Below are 19,152 nucleotides of genomic sequence, written 5' to 3'. Positions count from 1 at the left end.
ATTGCTTGGTGGTGAGCCTGGGAAGAAGTACTCTCTCTCATCTCCTGATAAATAAACCACTGATCACCTATGATTCCATGTATGATCTGCCAGGTTTCTTTTCAGCTAGACCCCAATAGCTTTCATCCTCAAGGTGTGATTACCCATGGGATCCAGCAGTAAGGAAAAGACCCTGGGATTCCTCGTGCATTATAAGACACTCTGTGTTCCATTCTTCCCCCACAAAACATAAGTTCCAGAGATCTCCGTTTCTAAAAGTGGCTACATTGGAAACCAGGATCCTGTAGGCTGGAGTGGAAAGAGCAGGAGGGGCTGACATAACTTATTTTGAGTTGCCTATGAAAACAGGGAAGAGACACCCCAACCTGTTTACTTTTTCTTGAAAGAAATAGAGTCCACACGTCCTAAGGGGTTGTGCCAAGGAGCCTGGACAACAGCCTGGTGAGGGGCAGGAGAAGGGGAAGGGAGTCCTCTCGGGCTCCCCAGGCCTCTCCGTCAGGAGCGCTCCTCGCTCACTCTGCCAGCGAGGGGGACCGCTAGTTTCCAGCACCGTGTAAAAAGCACCTGTTTGAAAGGCGCCTGATCCAGTGGGCAATGTACCCACTCACTGCAATCCGGAGTAAAAGCGAGGACAGGATTCTCCCTCCCCGCCCGCCCCCGGCACAGGAGAATCCTCTCCCCGGCCCGTCTGTCTCCGAGCGGGTTTGGATGCAGCTGGCAGATTAGAGACTTCAGGTTAGAGTTGAATGTTTAACTCCCTAGCTCCTGACACGGGTTTGCTTCGGAGAGCGGCTGATGCACCGCAAGGCGCGACGGTGTGTGCGGGTGTATCCTTGGGGTTTCCTTCAAGCCAGCCGCGGGGGCGCGTGCTTTGTGTCCTTTCACAGCCACGCCTTGTCCGGGGTGGGGAGTGCGCTGCCTTCCCTTTAAACCCGATGGGAAAGCCGGGGCGTGGATTTCTTATGATTCCGATGACTCGAAAAGAAACCAGACCCCGAACCCGCAGGAGAAGCATGTGCTCCCTACACTGTGGAGGGGCTCAAGGCTGTGATTTATACCACCCTAGTGGTGGGCTCGTGGGCGGGTTACGGATTTGAGTGCATGCCCTGGGTGCGGAAATATAAAGCAACACATGCCAGTGCGCTAAGGAGCAGCAGGCTTAGACACATTTATTTGCGGTAACATTTATTTTATTCCACGTGGCCAGACATGTACGGGGCTAAATTCTATTTTCCCGGGACAAGAGCGAGCGACTTCCTTTCTTCAGTGTACGATGAAAGCCTGAAAAGCCCCAGAGCGGAAGTATCCCTTCGGAGAGTGGCTTTCCCAGACAAGCCCCAGGGCTGAAAGCCCAGCAGAGTGATCCAGTTGTTGCCGAAGTGAGACGTGTGGACACACACACAAAGGAACTTCCCACCACTCGCTGCAAACCGTTAGTATTCCGGTCGTGCAGCTCCCAACAACTACCCTTGCCACAATAACAGACATTTAAATGCCAGGACGCATATTTCACTTTTTAACCTGCTGAGAGGAGCGACTTTCAAAGCTTCCCTACGGTGAATAAACTGACAAAAAATATGGGGTGCGCTCAGAAATTAAACACCTTCTCCTGGAGCAAAGTGGCGTTAATCAGGTTTCTAAGGCAATCGCCATCTCTGTCTTTTACCATTCACCCAAATAATGCCGAAAGAAGGGTCCCTTTAGCACGAGTGAAAGCAGAAAGAAGGAATTATACCCATAGCTAGTAAAATCATCTTAAATCAATAGAGCACCACTTGAACTTGAGTTTCCATTGTTTCAGTGAAACATCAATGTTTTTAATTAAACACAGCTACCCCTTTCTGTTAAAACATTCCATAAAGGGGTTAGGTTTCTACTTTTGTTGAGGCAGCTGGCGCTTGTTGGCTGTTGTGTTTGAGCAACAGACTGTTCAATAGGAGCGAGAAATAGCTCAACGCACTCTTAATAGACCTGATTAACAATGCACCTTGAAAAGGAATACATTGTGTCATTGTGTTAGTTTGCTACAAACCTATTAAAGGAAAAATAGCATCCATCAGGTCTAACAAAACGCATTTGTATTATACGTACTTATCTGCTTCAAATACGCTCCTTGGCACAATGTCCAGACATTCAACTAGATCATCAAGGGCTGGACAGCAGAACACGCTCTGGTTAGAGAGTGATACACGGGACTTAAAAATCCAGCAGAGTAGGTATTTTTGTTTGCAGATGGGAAACACAAAATAGCACATTTAATTAGGAACCATTCTGCAGAAGCACAATGGGGAATTCAAGGGATTTGATATGCGTGTATTACGTTAAACCAAAAACAATAGCGAAGTTGGGTAATTATGACAGGAAGATGTAAGGGAAAGCTAATGATCTCCCGGCTGTGTTTTGAATCTATCCAATACATATTTTCAGTATTTGTTTGTTCTTTCCTAAAACTATTGTGAAACCAAATACTACTCAGAGTATAACTGATGATTTACCTATAAAGAAAAGGAGTACTTGTGGCACCTTAGAGACTAACCAATTTATTTGAGCATGAGCTTTCGTGAGCTACAGCTCACTTCATCAGATGTTTACCGTGGAAACTGCAGCAGACTTTATATACACACAGAAATCATGAAACAATACCTCCTCCCACCCCACTGAGCTGTAGCTCACGAAAGCTCATGCTCAAATAAATTGGTTAGTCTCTAAGGTGCCACAAGTACTCCTTTTCTTTTTGCGAATACAGACTAACACGGCTGTTCCTCTGAAATTTACCTATAAAGGGGCTGATTTTTAGTTCTTCGAAGTATAACGGGGGTTAAGGAACCAAATGAAACGCGAAGATCAGAGCCAAATAATTATTGTTGCCTTGAATACAGCGTTTTTGCAAAGGCAAACGCTTAATAAATTGATTTTCTTGGTAAATTCTTGCTTCGGTTCGGTTAGTCTTGTTACATTGCACCTGCCTCAACTGGTTAAAGAATCCAAACCAAAAACACAAGTCAAGAGCCACTTTAAAATTGTTACTAAATAAATTATGGCATACACTGTACGAACAACCGTGGGACCACGAACCTGGGAGAAATTTTAGCTGCCCATATAAAGGCTAATTTGTCGCGGTGTTTTCTGCCTCCCATCCCAAAGCATCAGCTCTCAAAGTGCGACATCCCCTTTGGGGCAGACAAACCAAGCCAACTGCAGCACGTTTTGACGCTCATTCTCGCCTGCAAACGTTTCAGTGATCGGTTTAAGTGCTGAAGTGATACAAGAAATTATAGAAAATGTCTATCAAGAACTCAGTGCCAAGAGAAATAGCGCAGGAGTTCTGTTCAAAGGAACGAGCCAAATCCACAATTTGAAACTTCCAACCGCCTAGTCAGCTGGAGAATCTTCAAAGATCAAGATCAATTTGTCAGCTAATCACTTTTGATATGTAGTAAATGTCTAGCTCGAGAGAGAGATTCACAGTTGTGGAGCTTTTCTTCCTGACAATGTATCAGCAGATCACAAATCTTTTCCAAAGGATCATTCAAAAGGTATGCACATATATGGTGGATTTCTGGTGCAGTAAAGATAAAGACTCACAGTCTGATGGAGAAGCCGTGCTGTCCCGTGTAAAACAAGTGCCCTCTCCGTGATGTGTAGTGTATACTGCACAATTCACCTCTTCTTACCCTACTTCATTCAAATACAGAAATGCGCGTCAAAAGTACTTACAAATAGTAATAAGGTAAGTCAAAAGCGGCCCGATCCTGCCAGATCGGTCAATGGGATCTGAGAGCGGGATGGAATCCAAAGCCTCCTATACTGTCCAGGTGAAACTGAAGAAACAAAATCACATTACCAAGTACATCCAGATATTCAGTAAATCCGCCCCAGGAATAGACAGTTTCAAAACACGAAACTGGCTGCCTAAAGATTTCTTTGTTGTCTTTGCTGACTTTTAGCAGTCTAAAACGGACAATACGACGGACTGAGTCCTTCTCTCCCCCACTCCTCCTAAAAAGGCTGAAGTTCAGGTTTTCAGACTTTGAATAAAAGTCAAACACTTGGCAAACAACCAGCTCACACCATCATGTCCAGCTCTAAGGGAGAAAAACAAGTCACCTGTACACTCATCTAATTAGTCACTTTGCTCATCTTTACAATACTAAAAATTGAGTGAGCAGCTTAATTCAGGTTTCAGAGTAGCAGCCCTGTTAGTCTGTATCCGCAAAAAGAAAAGGAGGACTTGTGGCACCTTAGAGACTAACCAATTTATTTGAGCATAAGCTTTTCGATGAAGTGAGCTGTAGCTCACGAAAGCTTATGCTCAAATAAATTTGTTAGTCTCCAAGGTGCCACAAGTCCTCCTTTTCTTTTTGCAGCTTAATTCAGTGTCTTTACGATTGTGCTGGTAATATATTTATATACAAAAGCATTGAATTATTAACCAATTATATATACTTTATGCGTTAAATTTTAACCAGATGTTACCCTGCAATCACAAGGGATCCAAGAGATGATTCGTTTTCTCGAAAAGTGATCCGTGTGTCCTGGTGAATAATTTAGGGAAGCTGGAGTTGTTCCAGTTAAACAAGGTCATAAACCTTTCCAGCCTTTCACCTGCAGAAACACCGCACTGCGATTATTAGCTTTAATTCAATTACTCAAAGTTCCAGTAAGTTTTTGATCAGTTTCCCAAAGTTTTTGATCTGTTTTCCAGGGAATCGTCTTTTTTGGACGTATGGACAATAAAGATTAGCTACTAAGTGAAAGAGCTGTCCTATTCCCTGGTATTGAAATTTCATTCTTTGACTGTGTGTGTAAAGAGATGAATGAAGAACGCATGGATGAATGGAGAAAAGACGAGCCGAAATCCATCTCAGGGCAAAAGGCAGGAGGACAGAGGAGCTAGAATCAAGTTTGTATTGAAGAGAGAAAAAGAAGTTTAGCAGTTTCCATGAAGGCGTTTTGAGAGGTGGGGAGTAAATTGCCTTAAAAGCAGACAGCTAAAATCCATCCCCATCTATACCTAAAGTAGATGTTAAATATGGAGGAAGATTGCTAAGCGTAAGAGCAGCTAAGCTGCAAGGCGGTTTTTAAATCACCACCATGCTGAAGGCTTTGAAGTGGTTTAGAAGTAGGGCCGGCAGTTGGAACTTGTCACCTTCATTAGCAAACAAACAAGAGACAACAACTCTGAAATAATAGGCAGTTGTGAAATCTCCTCTGTACAGGGCCCGATTCTGTGAGGCCTTTCAGTGGACCAGGCCCTGAGCAGCTATCCAAATCCAGAGTCCCGTTTGCAAACCATTCAGCAGAATACTAAGATTATTCTGCTAAGTATGTCTGATTTGGGCTTGTATTGAAGTTAAATAACCAGGGAAAGTGTGCTAGGGGGAGATTAGGGTTACAGCATTTCCCCCTCACATTTCCACATGTAATTAAAAACATACCCGCAATACAAAACAAAGGGATCCATTCCTCTTTCAGCATTTCGCTTGAAATCAGTTGTGTTGGCTCTGCTGTAATAATGTTTTATTTCAGAGGCCTATTCAGCTCCATGGTTAATTTTTTTGGGGGGGGTGGGCGGTGGGGGGAAGAGGACAGGGAAAGAAATGATGCATTTGTTTTTCTTGTAAGCCCATGTTTAGTTTTAATTTTCCTGTATTTTAAAATAAACACATTGGCTGAAGCATGTTTGATCTTCGCAAGAAGGAAGTCTACATTGTAAAGGAATGTGCAGAGGTTTGGTATGAAAATGGGGTTGTGACTCACAGCTGCAGGCAGGAAAAAAATGCACTGTGGTGTCAGCCAGAGGTGTTCAGTCTAATAATTCAGGCTGTAAACTGTATCCCCTAAAATTACTTACATAATAAATCACTCCCGGGATTTAAAAAAAAAAAACCCTGAAAAGTGTAAGGGAGGGGAAAAAATCTTTCGAGGAGTTCCTTGCTTGTAAATGATTTGTAACCATGTGACCTATCAATTTAACTTTTTCAAAAATGTCAGCAAAGGTAATTGTTTTAGTACAGCGGATTGTGCCCCTTGTACACAGCTCGTCTGGATCTGTTAACAGCCGTATGAAGCGGATGTGTTACTATCGGTATTGCACACACAGCTTCACCTGGTTCCCAGCTAAATGAGTCAATTACATCCGATGAAGTGAGCTGTAGCTCAGGAAAGCTTATTCTCAAATAAATTGGTTAGTCTCTACCGTGCCACAAGTCCTCCAATTTCATAAGACAAAACCATTCGGATACTAGTTTGCAGATAAAGTGATTTTTAACAAGTAAATTCGTAAGAGAGGTATTGCTGGCAACATTTCTGAACTCCCTTCCGTGTGTTGCCATATCCATTTTACACACAGAGAACAGGTAAAACGAGAGAGGAAAGTTTAATTTAAAAGGAGCGCTTCTCCGGGATAATTGTAATATTTATGCGCTAATTGACTAGTATAGGGATGACTAGCCTCATAACATTTCAGGAACTAGGATGTCTCTAACCAGAAATCACTCGCCTATTTATACTAATAAAGAAGAACAAGTTCACTGCTAATGACAGAAGGAAATATATTGAATAAATAACCGGAAGGTCGAAATATGGGTCCTGGTCGAAATAGTGCATTTTATAAGAACGTTTCTGCATTTCAAGTTTTAATGAATTCAGTAATATCTCTCCCTGTGAACTGTGATATGGAAATGAGTGCAGGCAATGGCGTCTCTGGGATTATACATTCGCTGTTCGGGAAAGTAAATTGCTGCGAAGATTTGCAACAAGAGAGAGAGATACAGGGAAAAAGGAAAACCAGCGAAGCTTTGCTTCACGGAGGTCTGCAATAAATGTTTACCGTGGGGAAAAAAAAAGAAGTCAACACCAATTAAAATCTGGAACCAACATTCATTAGTATTCATGACATAGGATCTGGCTTTTATGTTTATCTTTCTCCATGGATCAATATCGTAGCAGCATGTGCCAGGAATGAGCAGAAATCTGGTCACTGCATGCAGCTGACCTTTCACTCTCTCCCTACAGGTCAGATCATCTTCATCAAAACAGGTCAGATCATCTTCATAACTAGCATCACCTAATGCAGCAATAGCCAGCGCTCTCATTAAAACAGTTATTTAATCTACAACCTGCGACTAGGACTAGAAAGCGAGGAAGGGCTGTTTACACACACTGCGGAATTGTTACTTTAAAAGTTGGAATGGACACTGCTCTTTTCTCCGCCACAAGCAACTGGCTTAAATCAAGATCCAAACAAAACAAAACAAAACAATCGCTCTTCTGCCAGACCTCCACTAACATCCAAAGATAACTCCGCAGAGACTCTCACAGAAATGGTTATTCACCAGCCCAGTTCTGATGAAGTTGCTATGTTGAAGTGGGTCCCTTGTGTGTGAACTATACCGTCCATATCTGTATCTGGTAATTGTAACTGGTGCAAGGAGGAGCCCTCACAGTAACCACCCACATTATATTCCTGACCAGAGCAACAAGCGTTTCCTCACGGTCCAGAACCTAGCACCTTCGCTGGCTGCCCGATATCAGTACCCCAATAATCAAAGGGAGAGGCGGGGAGCTAGACAGTAGCGATCAAACTGCTGCATCTTGGAAACCGCTGGAAAGAGATTTGGGCAGAAAATATTGACCGTTGCAATCTGACCCTCCAGGTGTATTTTCCATGTTTCACACAGAACCTGTGTTCCCCACATATTTGTCATCTCTAGAAAATGGTCTCTAAATATAAAACTACAAATTGCTCCTAGCCTCAGCCTACACATACGCCCATGAAAACGCGATCGTTAACAGGTATACCATATTTTAAAGAGGTGACATTTGCATCAAAACTCAACCCTCTGTCTGTGTGGATCGTGGCAAAAAAGGTGAAGTGTCTTGTTAATTAAGAAATTGTTTTCCCATATAGGAAGCAACAGATGGCTCCCACACCTGGGGTTGCACCAAGAATGAGGAGGGTTGTTCTAAAAATGGTAAACTAACAACTTCTTGCAGCTAGGAAATGTATAGCACGGCCATAAACATTCCCACCGAGGGCGTCATTAAAAAGCTATTTGAAACATGTTAAAATGTGAGGGGATGGTAGGTATTTGGAATAACCTGTTATTGTTTACTGCCCGGTGCAACTCCCTGGTAGGAAGTTAGATCGCCGGTGCGTTTTGTGTTATGCTTCCTCTCCTTAGGACAACAGTATAGCAGCAATTACTTTGAAGTATGATTAAATAAAGACATGAAACCCCTGGCACTAAACACGGACATTTTGTGCAGTGAAATCTTTCAGCGTGTTCGGGGGCGGGCTTCAGAATGAAGGAAGTAAAAACCCACCGAACTTGAGTTAAATTGCGCTTTCGGAGCGAGGGAGTCCTGGTGCCCTAGAGTGGGTTTTAATCGTTGCCACTTACGTTTGCACTACAATACCGGGGTCTCGGCGTGTAAAATGAGAAGCCCTCCAGTTCATGTGTTTCGGGGGGCCGGAGGGGGGGAAGCCAGCCCCAAAACCCCAAAAGTTGTAGATGAAAAATATACGTACCTCGCTGTACCAATTAGCATGTCCAGTGTGCACATGCAGTTGGGTAGCAGTTTTGTGTCGCTTGCTGTCTTCATATTTGGTAGAAAAAAGAGTGTGTGAGTTTCTGAAAACAAAGGAGAAACTTAAAAGGCTGCTATAGGCTTAGTGGAGTCTAGACAGAATGAAACTGAACAATCTTGGAGACTCTCCATATGAATCCTCTGCGGGGCTGATCCCAGGCAAGCTGACCTTTAGCTTGTATTTTATGTTGTATTTTTATTTTGCTGGGCAGAAGGGAGCCTGTTCTGGGTATTAAATCATAAAATGACTCACACCGTATTAAATATATAACTTTAATGCTAGCCTCCCTGGCACATGGAGTTTTTTCCCCTAGGGAAGCTTAAATAGTTTAAAAATGTTTGATTTGTTACAGTCGTGTCAAATAAAGGTACAGGTATAGATAGGATATTTTAGCAAATTAGGCGATACAATCTATATTGCATATAGGCAGGGAGAAATCAGGAGAAACCATCTAAACTCTTTTATAAATTAAATCTGAGTTTGCATCTTTGGGAACAAAGTTTTAGGAAACCAGCTAAAAGTAAAATCGTTAAATGTACTCCACAGGGCATATGAAGAAAGGGTCAAAATCCAAAATTAGGAGAAGTGATAAAAAGAACAGTACTGTCTGATATTGATTTTCAGTGTAATCTACAGCTGTCTCATTGCAAAAGAAGCTGCAATTTTGCAGTAAATACATGTAATCTGTGCATCCTTTTTGATATATTGTGCTTTTCAAAGTGAATGCTGCCGTTTTAGCTGTGAAATCCTGCCCCCTTTTTGTTATTTCACTGGCACTAGGTGTGTGCGAGACAGAGAGGCCACTGAGGCTCTTCTGGTCTTCTGCAGACCTCAGTGCTGTCTTGGCCTTCAGTTTGTCCGCTGGGGAACAGAGCTCTCTCTCTCCAAGTCCTTGGTGTGCGGGTGCGGGTGGGAGGAGGGGTGCGGATGCAGTAGGGCCTTGCCTCCGGTTTGTCCTTGGTTTCCCTTTCTGAGTGTGCCAAAGTGCAGCGAGCAAGACACTCCAGGTTTGGAAACACCAGGCTCAACCTGAGAGACAAAGGGAAAAGTGAGAGAAGGGGGGAGGGAAGAAAGGTGGGAGAGAGGAGACGGACGAAGAGAAAGAGCTGCCGCGGTAGAGACGGAGGTCTTGCTCGCAGAGCTGCATCTGCCCGGCCCAGACGGCTGTGTACTGCCCATTGCTTCCCGTCCCCGGAGAACCCGTCAGCCCCACGGATGCATGCGTGTGTGTTTGTGCTGTCGAGCCGTGTGTGGCTGTATACAAAGTCCGCTGGGAGCCCTGCTAGGCTGGCAATCGCCATAGGAATCACTGGGCTCAGAAAGGAAAGACGGTTTAAATGTATTATGAACTATTACTAACAACAGAGGCCCTGCCTGGGTCCTGGGAAAGCCGGGCAGCCTGGAGCGGGGAGGCGATTGCTTTACTTCAGGCAGCGGGCGAGCCAAGTCAAATTCAAGTTCAAGTTCATGGCCAGTCTGGCGAGGGGGGGGGGGAAGCCATTCTCATGATCACGGTTGTTGCCCTCCCTTCCCCAGGGCCCATCGTGAAAAGGCCGCTTTGTTAGCCAGGCGGCGGGGACTTGTTTCACTTTTCTGTATCTGCTGCGGCTAAATAATGGCCGGGAGAGAGCCCAGCCCCGCTGCGGTTCTGGTGGTGATGAGGCTTTGGGGCGGTTATTGTAAAATATAGCGAGTGGGTCCTACGGCGGGGATCTCACGCCAAAACAGAGATTAGGCTCCAAGGAATGAAAACACAACTCCAGCTGGGGGGCGGGGGCGGCGGAGGCTCCGGTTCCAGGGCCGGGGAAGGGAAACCACAGTCGACAGCAAGCGAAGTACAAACTTCTCCCGACGCTCGGGCGGACGGGAGCGGAGCGGAGCGCGGAGCGGCCACCGGCAGCTCCTGCGCGCTCTGGCCAGCCACGGAGCGGGGAACCAGCGGGCGAGCCAGCCAGAGCCCCGAGGCCGCTCCCTTCAGCCGGGCTGGGCTAACGCAGGCCGGCCGCTTCGGCTAACTCCGAGGCGCCTGAGGATGCCTCTTCCTCCACAGGCTTGCTTTCCCTCCCGCCGGGGCCGGGGACCTGCCTCCTGTGCACTGGAGACAACCAAGCTAAACCACAGCCGGGCGATTGCTCTTAAAGGGGAATGCGTCTCCGGAGCTGGGCGTTAATTCCTGGGGTCCCCCGCGCTAACTTTAACCCCCTCGGAAACAGGGTAGCAATAGGGTCGCGATGGGGAGGATGGTTACCAAAAATAACCCGAATTTCAACTACACTTCGAACACATTTTGCTCTGAAACAAGCCCTATTTTATGAGGTTACATTTTTCAACAGGAAAGGAACTTTACTCAAGCTGCCTTTTCCAGTGGTCTCTCCAAGGGATCGGCGGCGTATGCCAAAGGCTTTAATAATTTTGCGTAATATTATTACAGAACATAAATTAGATTTTAATAGCTGTTTGATTACTTCAGGGTCTTACATTATGCAACATGAATGAACGCCAGACTCCAACCCGCAGAAGAGCTCAGCATAGAAAGGGCAGTCTCTGAATCGTACCAAAACTTTGCTCCTGGAGCAGCATTTGGGGGGAGATTGTCCCGAGTTCTTCCCTTTCTCCCCACCCCCCATGTGATTTAGTCTTCTGCTGCTGAGCATGTATCGTTCATTCCCAGCCGTGTGTCAGTCCCATTCAAAAAGAGAACAGGATCCCACAAACACAGAGCTCCCCAGCCATCGTGGGACACTTCTATTGTCATTTAAACTCGGAGAACAAAACAATAACTGGAAGAAAAGAAAGCTGATGTGGTTGGCTGCGTTTGAGAGGCAAACCTATCTGTACATGTTTTTGCTGAAAACAGTGTAGCGCTAAGAGTCCTGTTCCAAGGAGTTGGCTCTTCGATCTGCCTGTTTTCAATATTTTAGGTGGCTAGAAATCGGTTTGGCAAAGTCCAAGCTTTCCAAGATTCCCAAGCTGTGCCACACACGCCTTGGGTGTCTAGATTATTTCGGTATTCCTAGAAAGCCGCTTCCTGCCTATTAAAGGGGAAAATCCCCTATTTTATTTGATGTCTAATTCATTAAGAAAGCCCGGATGCTGGTCCACACCCTTTCAGCCTCTTACTAAAATCCAGCGGTAAGCAAGAGTTAAGTAAGATCAAGATTTATTCTTTTTCCTTGCAAACCCCACTACTAATATTTGTAGATTTGTTTGTGTTGATTACTCATTTAATACATTTTAACTAAAGTCAGTATATGGGCTTTTAAAACTTTATTTAAAAATTTTCTTTAAGAGAAAATGAAGCTACCTTATGCTGTCTCTTTCACTTCTTCAGTGGTGTATATAAGCTGTAAAAAATATTTTAAGGATTTAAAGAATAAACGTATATTTCAAATGTCATGACCAAAGGAACAACTTTAGATCTACGTTTGGGAATGTCTAATCCACCAGCATTCCAGTATGCACTATTTTTGGTACCTTCTACAAAAACAAATAATGTAGAACATAAATATAATATTGAGTAAAACAGATGACAAATGTGTACTTTCCTGAGGAAAGCTGGAGGTATCTTATATTCAATGTAAATATATACCCAAGGGTATATATTGTAGAATACTTGAAAAGCTCACTCTTATTGTCACCACAGGGCTTTCCAAAATGTTATTGTTTTACTGGCACATAATGTGGGGGTTTGTTTGTTTTTTAAAGGGATCTTTTGGGGGATAATTAACGCTATCATAACTGAAGAAATTTTATGATTTCAAAAAATTTACCCTAAGGTGATTTTGCTAGTTTTTAAAGAACTGTTTTGCATATTCTAGCCACATTGATTTTCATTCTTTAGGTGCAACCTACACAGTTAAAGAAAGCCTTTGGACGTAAAAAGAACCAGTACATGCAGTTTCAACACATTTTATTATATTTCTGTATGCATTACTCTCAAAACATATCACAAGAAATGATGAAACCACTTAAACCTTCAAATAAAAAATCTGAAACAGTTTATGCTCACAATTGTACATATTTATAGTTAAGAAACATTCTTTATAAATACTGTTTCCTCTGTAGCAAGTTAATACCATAATTTAATTACAAATGGATAAATATGGTAACAGGTATTTACAGAAGGAAGGGTGTTATTAGGGAAAAGCTAACAGCACGACGTTTATTTTTCCTCACAATCTTCCAAACAGGAACTAACAAATTGAACTTGCAAAAGCACTAAAACATCACATGTAAACCCAGCTAACAGAAAAATACATTCACAAGCGTTGTTGTTGGTGTGTGTGTGTGTGTGTGTGTGTGTGTGTAACAGAATGGAGACTTTGGCACAGTTTTCCCCCCAGTCTATAGTTGAATTAAGTTTACAATCAAATTGCCTCTTTAAAAAGAACACAATATCCATTATCACAATTACAAAAGAAACCATTTTCTTCCACGTTACTTTTTTTTTAAATGGATGAACTAAAAAGAGAAAAGAAACGAAAAAAGTCCATCACTTTTTGGGGGTGGGGGTGGGAGAGAATCAATCCGTAGTTTACAAATGGGACGAACTTCTATACACCAAGAATCGAATAAAACTTCGTTTACCACCTTGAAGGAGGAAGGAGGAGTCCTCTATAGACACAGCTGGTCGGGCTGGACGGTGCTGGGGCAGAGGGAAGGGGCGGGGGCGAGGGAACGGGACGGGACGGACAAGAAGAGTTTAGCTGTGGCAGATTTTTTTTTGTTTTGGAGGCTCTGGCGGGGATTTGCTCTCCTGGGCTCTAGAGCCGTTTGAGTTGTTAATCCTTTCGCTGGCTAAGAATTAAACCCAAACCAAACAGGATCCAGCACCTTCCCGGTGTGTGTCTGCTTCTCCCTCCTCCGCGGCGGGGAGGGCAGGCGCGGGGGCCTCGCTCAGCAGTCCGGCAGGGCCCTACACGTACCATTCGTTGAAGTTGGAGGAGAGGCCGCTGTGGCTCCCGCTGGCTCCTCCACCCCCGCCGGCTCCACTGCCGCTGCCTCCCCCACCGCCGCTGCCTCTGTGCACCGCAGACACCGCGGCCGCCGCCGCTGCAGCCGCCGCCGCCGGGGACAGGTTGGTGGTGCTCTGAGTCTCGGCGCTGGGGGACACCAGGCCCGGGGGGGTGGAGGACTCATAGCCCGAGCTGGCAGCCGGGGACGATTCGGAGCCTTGAGGGGAAGATTCATGGACCTGGAAAGCAAATGCAACAAGACAGGGTGGAGTAAGTGTCCCTGTGCGCAAGGCACTCCCAGCCAGAGCTCACACCTCCCTCGCGGGGCCAGCGCACTCCCAGGCACCCAGATCCGGCCTCCTGTGCCAAGCAAAGGCTCCCGGGCTTTACAACCTGGTGGTGAGGAGGCTCCTGTTTTTATTTTCCTTCCCAATAAAGAAAACGCGAGCTAAACCCTTCTCCCAGACCGACCCCCTCAGAGGATGTCAGCTGGCAACACGGCAATGTGTTATACCTTCATGTGCTTCCGCAGAGAGCTGGGGTGGGTGTAGGATTTGTCGCACATTTTGCACAGATAGGGCTTATCTGAAGTGTGGACATGCATGTGCTTCTTCCTATCGCTGCTGTTGGCAAAACGTCTGTCACAGCCTTCAAATTCACACTGGAAAGGCTTTTCTCCTGGAAGATAAACAATGAGGAATTGGTTATAGTAAACAATCAACTTGGACTTCTCCCCTGCTTATTGCACAATAACCCACAAATGCCTGCCTTGAAATAGGGGTACATAGGAAGATTTTTTCCCCCTCTTTAAAATTTCTAATGCTTTGTACCAATGTCAAATTCACTAAAATGGTTAACAAATGATTGATGTCACTGTGTGGATTGTTTTCTGATGACGCCTTGATGTGCAGCTATGAACTAACCACTTCGTTACTAACAAGATATTTTATCATAAAATACAAAAATATTGGAGCCATATCTCGCCATGGCTTTTTAAGCAGGACACCCCAGTGAAACCAGAAGGGAGTTCTCCGTCAAAACTGGTGAAAGGATATGGCTCCAGTGAATTTACGGATTTGGTTTGGTTTCAACTGGTGCTATCCCACAATCGGCTCGAAAGCATATTTTAAAAAAATCTAGACGTTTGCACCTTCATATAAAATCCAATATCCTGCTAAACTATAAACCATTAACAAAAGAGTTAAGGCTTGACACATTTTATTTCATGTATGGATCTTAGAAGTAAACACATATCCGCTGGGGGAAACTAAATGTCTGTAAAATACTCCAGTTAAGTTTCATACAATTTCTTCACCCTGTTGCCAGAATTCCAAATGCTCAGAGTAATTTGGAGGTGAGAACTCAAACATCCACCCATTTGGAGGGGGAACCATTTAATATTAAATGCCATTAGCACCTAAATTGTTTCTTAAAGACATCCGCTCAGACACAATGACTTAAGTGCGGGCATTTCATGCAAATACATTTCTCAAATTTTAAACCTTGTTAAAGCTCGTCTCGCACCTAGCTTCATTCTTAACACTTAAGAAAACAATTGGCCTATAGATCTTACCCGTACTCAAGTAAATATTTATAGTCGAAGATGCTAAAATATTTGGCTGTCTTTTCTGAAATACTCTGGCACAATTCGAAACCTGGAGTAATAGTAAATGAATAATCTATGAAGCAGGATGATGCGTTTGTTTTGTGACTGTTCAACTCACGCAGTTTACAACCAGGAAGTGTTGTGTCCTTCTCTCATATCTGACCTGATTTTTGTGTAAGTTTCTGAACCTCAAATCCTCTGCTACCTATTACATAATTTAATAAACTATTGCAACACCAGCTTAAACAACCTCACGTGAGACTTTAAAAACACTTTCAAAATTAGAAAATTTTATTGCCCTCACTCACACCATTTAAATGTAATGAAAAGCATTCCCAGAAAGGGACATTTCGCCACTTACTACGAGATTTTTTATGTTTTAAATACCTATGCACGCACATACACCGAAGTCATATATAAATATGTACATTACTTACATATAGATAATTATGTCAATCCATATTTTAATAGTATTAATGAATATATCTCGCCTGTATTTTACTTTGAAAGGGAAAGAGTGCAGTCAAGTCTTGACATGTTTCCACATTAATAAATGACCACAGAAATAAAGCAATTAGTTAAAAAAAAATCCTTTCAAACTGAAAGAGCCGGAGAAAACACCCCGTGAAACGCTGCAGCACGCTGAAAATGGAAGTCTTTACACACGGGAGCATCTTTAAGTGCATTTTTTTAAACAAATAAGCCATTTTTAAATCTTCGAAACCAAACATAATTACCTGTGTGTGTCCTTTTGTGGATTTTTAGGTTTTCTGATCTGGCGAAAACTTTCCCACAGCCAGGAAAAGGACAGGGGAACGGCTTCTCTCCCGTGTGCACTCGGATATGATTGACCAGTTTGTATTTGGCTTTGAAAGGTTTGCCTTCCCGGGGACACTCCTCCCAATAACAGATATGGTTGCTCTGCTCGGGTCCCCCAACGTGCTCCACCGAGACGTGGGTGACCAGCTCGTGCATGGTGCTAAAAGTTTTATTGCAGCTCTTTTTGGGGTTGCTCAGCTGCTCGGGGTCGATCCACTTGCAGATCAGCTCTTGCTTGATGCACTGTTGTCTCATGTATCGAAAAAAGGCACCTGGGTGGTGATGGTGGTGGGCTGCCATGTTCATGCCCATATTCATATTCATGGGGCCATACTGGTTGTGCAGCTGAGCCGCCGAATAGGGATCAGTCCTGGGGCTAGAGACCTGGCGGTATTGATCCGATCGGGCGAAGACCTCCCCGGGCAAACCGAGGCGCATCTGCCCGTTCAGGACATTTTGGGAGGCGTGGGGGCCGTGCTGGTCGTGAATGGCGGGGAAGAGGATGTGGCTCTGAGCGTCCGTGTGCGGGTGATGGAGGGTCCCGGCCGCAGGGCCAAAGATCCCGTGCTGGCCGCCGGCCGGAGACGAGTCCCCAAAGCCCCGGCTGCGAAACAAGAAGTCCCGGGTGGAGTTGAAAGGCGCCCCGGAATAGGAGCTGACGTGGGCGGCATGGGGACCCAACGCTGCCGCCGGGTAGCCGGGAGCCTGCGAGGTGAAAGCCGAGCTCTGGCCGGGGGACAGATCGTGGGCCCCGGGGTTGAGTTTAAAAGCCCCCATGTGGGCTGCCGAGTCCACAAAGGTGTTCTGCGCCGCCAGGCTCAGCTCCCGGTCCTGCATCTCGGCGGCGGCCGAGTGATGGTGCCGAGCGAAAGTGCCCACTCCAATGGCAGGGAACTGGGGTCCGGCGTCCAGCAGCATGGTCCTGCCGCTCCGCTCCGCTCCGCTTCCTCCCCCGCGGCTGCGCCTCTTCCTTCCCGGGCACCACCCGGCAGCAGCAGGAGGATCCAGGCACCCGGCTTCCCCCCGGCTGCACCGAGCCGCAGCAGCAGCAGCCGCCGAGCGAGCGAGCCACAGAGAGAAGTGTCCACAGCCAGGCGGAGAACCAAAGTGTATTAAAGGAGCTGAGGCGGGGGCGGGCGGGCAGGGCAGAGGAGGGGGAGCTGGGGGGGGGGAAGGGAGGGAAGGAAGGAGGGGGGGCAATCGCGTTGCCTTTCCCTGCAACACACACACACACACACACTCACACCCTGCCAAGGAAATGTCACTGCCGCCAACCTCCGCCCTGAGCCCCGCACCCCCAGAAGAGCTGGCCCCTTTTATGCCTCCCTGCTCCCCCACACCTCGCTGGCTTTCCCCTGGGGTGTCCCCTCCCCCCCCCTTTTTTTTTTATTCCTCTTCTTCTCGGCTTGGCATGAGATGTGGCTCACGTAGTAAACTCGCAGGAACGAATTCCCACAGATGAAGGAATCGGACGCGTCTCTGACCTCGCTCTGTAGCCTCCTCTCTTTCTTTAAGTTGGGTCTGAGCTGGGGGGAGGGGGGGAATGGGGGGAGAGGAGGAGGAGGAGGAAGGCGGGGGGAGGTGCGGATTAAAAACAATAACAACAACAATAAAAAAAAAAGTGATCTCCCTCTCCGGGTCTCCGAGCCGAGCGGGGGTGGGGGGCTCGGCAGCAGGACACGCAGCCCCTGCAGATGCTCCAGCCTCTCTGGAGCTGGCTGGGGGCAGTGACCCCTTCGCCTCCTGCGCCTGGCTGCTCCCTCAGTGCGGGGTTTTATTTTCCTCCCGTGTCTCTCCGCCTCTGTTTATTTCGGTGGGCGCTGCGGCTGCTGCTTTTATTCCCCCCCCCCCCTTCTCCCAGCCTCTCTCTCTCACTCTCTGGCTGGACTGGCAGCTCCTCTTCAAACGCCCCCTTTAACAGCAGCCCGGTCATTCGCCAGGCGCCCGCTCATTGGTCAAACTGGCCTCATCCATCCTGGCGTCCCCCTAAGAGCGGCTAATAGCGGCTCGCGCTTCCCCGGGCCCTTCCCGCCTCCCCCTCCAGCACTGAGGCTGGGCGGCGGCGGCAGCAGCAAGCAGCAGCAGCAGCAGCAGCAGCAGCAGCGCCGCGCTCTATCCCTCCCCACCCCCAGCACAACCCCACCCCGGAGCTCGGCCACAGGGAGAGGCAGAGCGGGGCTGCCGCAGCTCCAGCCACCAAGTGCAAGCGAGGCTGGAAACGGGGGTTGTACTGAAACCCTTTTTTCGATGTTTCTTTTTGCTGGGGAGGGGGGGGAAGGGATCGGGGGAAGAGGCAGGGGAGCCGCCGGAGCCAGCCTGCCGCTGCCCGTTCCGGTCTTCCTTCTAGGGGGAAACAAACGAGCAAAACAAGGCGCTTAAAACATGAACACGAGGGACCGACCTGCCAATACTGCCGCCCCCCTCCCCCTTTCTCTCCTCTGCTGCAAAAGCAAATCCGCCAAATCATCGAAAGGGACACAGAAAAGTCAAACACACTATTGATATCGGTGCAATTTCGTCGGCGGGGCTGGGGGAGGGGAGAGAAAAAAGCTCTTTGGTGTTTTAAACCACTTGTCTAGAGCAGAGGGATCAGACTGCCTATGCATGTGCATTGAAGAGCAGGGGCGATAGGGTTTGATGGTTCCTTTCTAATTTCTAACAATAACCGGAACAACAAAACTTGCTGCTGTGGTTTGAAAACCCTATGATTAGAGGGCAGGAATAATAATTAATTAATAATAATAAAAATTACTAGACACAACAAACAAGTCCGCTTCCCCTCCCCCTCCATGTCTGGCCCCTGGATGGGTTTGTTTTGCAGTGGCTGGAAAATAATCATGTTGGGGCCAGTATCCAATAAACCAGGCCCTTTTAAAAATATATTTGTAATACTGACCTTTCTACACTCAACCTGACGTTTTCATTCTAATCATCTCTGTGCTCACAAGAGAGAATCAACCCAAAATGTAGTGGGTTTTTTTTTTAAAGAGGCGGAATAAATACTCTTACCAGCGACGTTCCTGTCACTCCTCACGTTATTGTGAACTGCACCAAACACAAGTGGACTTTGCGGGGGGGGGGGAGTTTATAATGCTCTGTTGATAGATAGATATTAGATTAGATAGATGATATTACAGTGTCTAAAGATATGTGAAATCAGAACGTTGCAAATAGCTTTT

General features: G+C 46.2%; 2 protein-coding genes across 3 annotated transcripts in view; both read right to left on the bottom strand.

Annotated features, from left to right (window-relative positions):
- The window catches only part of PCCA (propionyl-CoA carboxylase subunit alpha), a 420,612-nt gene extending 418,099 nt beyond the window's left edge, over positions 1-2,513 (bottom strand). For both annotated transcript variants that reach the window (XM_073348756.1, XM_073348763.1), the window contains exon 1: positions 2,092-2,513. The gene's annotated coding sequence lies outside the window, so the exon portion shown is untranslated. The remainder of the gene's footprint in view (positions 1-2,091) is intronic.
- A 10,570-nt stretch (positions 2,514-13,083) lies between these two features.
- ZIC2 (Zic family member 2) lies at positions 13,084-17,312 on the bottom strand. The gene is made up of 3 exons (XM_073348685.1): positions 15,892-17,312; positions 14,063-14,226; positions 13,084-13,787 (listed from the first exon to the last, which is right to left on the bottom strand). The coding sequence occupies exons 1-3, from the start codon at positions 16,889-16,891 to the stop codon at positions 13,509-13,511; spliced, it is 1,443 nt and encodes a 480-aa protein (XP_073204786.1). The 5' UTR covers positions 16,892-17,312; the 3' UTR covers positions 13,084-13,508.
- Positions 17,313-19,152: the final 1,840 nt, after the last annotated feature.

The sequence above is a fragment of the Lepidochelys kempii genome, chromosome 1 (genome assembly GCF_965140265.1).
Source record: "Lepidochelys kempii isolate rLepKem1 chromosome 1, rLepKem1.hap2, whole genome shotgun sequence".
Classification (NCBI taxonomy): Eukaryota; Metazoa; Chordata; order Testudines; family Cheloniidae; genus Lepidochelys; species Lepidochelys kempii.
This window is presented reverse-complemented; position numbering and strand designations above follow the sequence as displayed.

What these genes read in the sequence shown, in the direction of transcription:
- ZIC2 (XM_073348685.1), bottom strand. Translation starts at nt 16,891, where the DNA reads ATGCTGCTGGACGCCGGACCCCAGTTCCCTGCCATTGGAGTGGGCACT. An exon ending in CCACAAAAGGACACACACAG is followed by an intron (nt 14,227 to 15,891) that starts GTAATTATGTTT and finishes TTTATCTTCCAG; the next exon opens with GAGAAAAGCCTTTCCAGTGT. An exon ending in CTCTGCGGAAGCACATGAAG is followed by an intron (nt 13,788 to 14,062) that starts GTATAACACATT and finishes TTTGCTTTCCAG; the next exon opens with GTCCATGAATCTTCCCCTCA.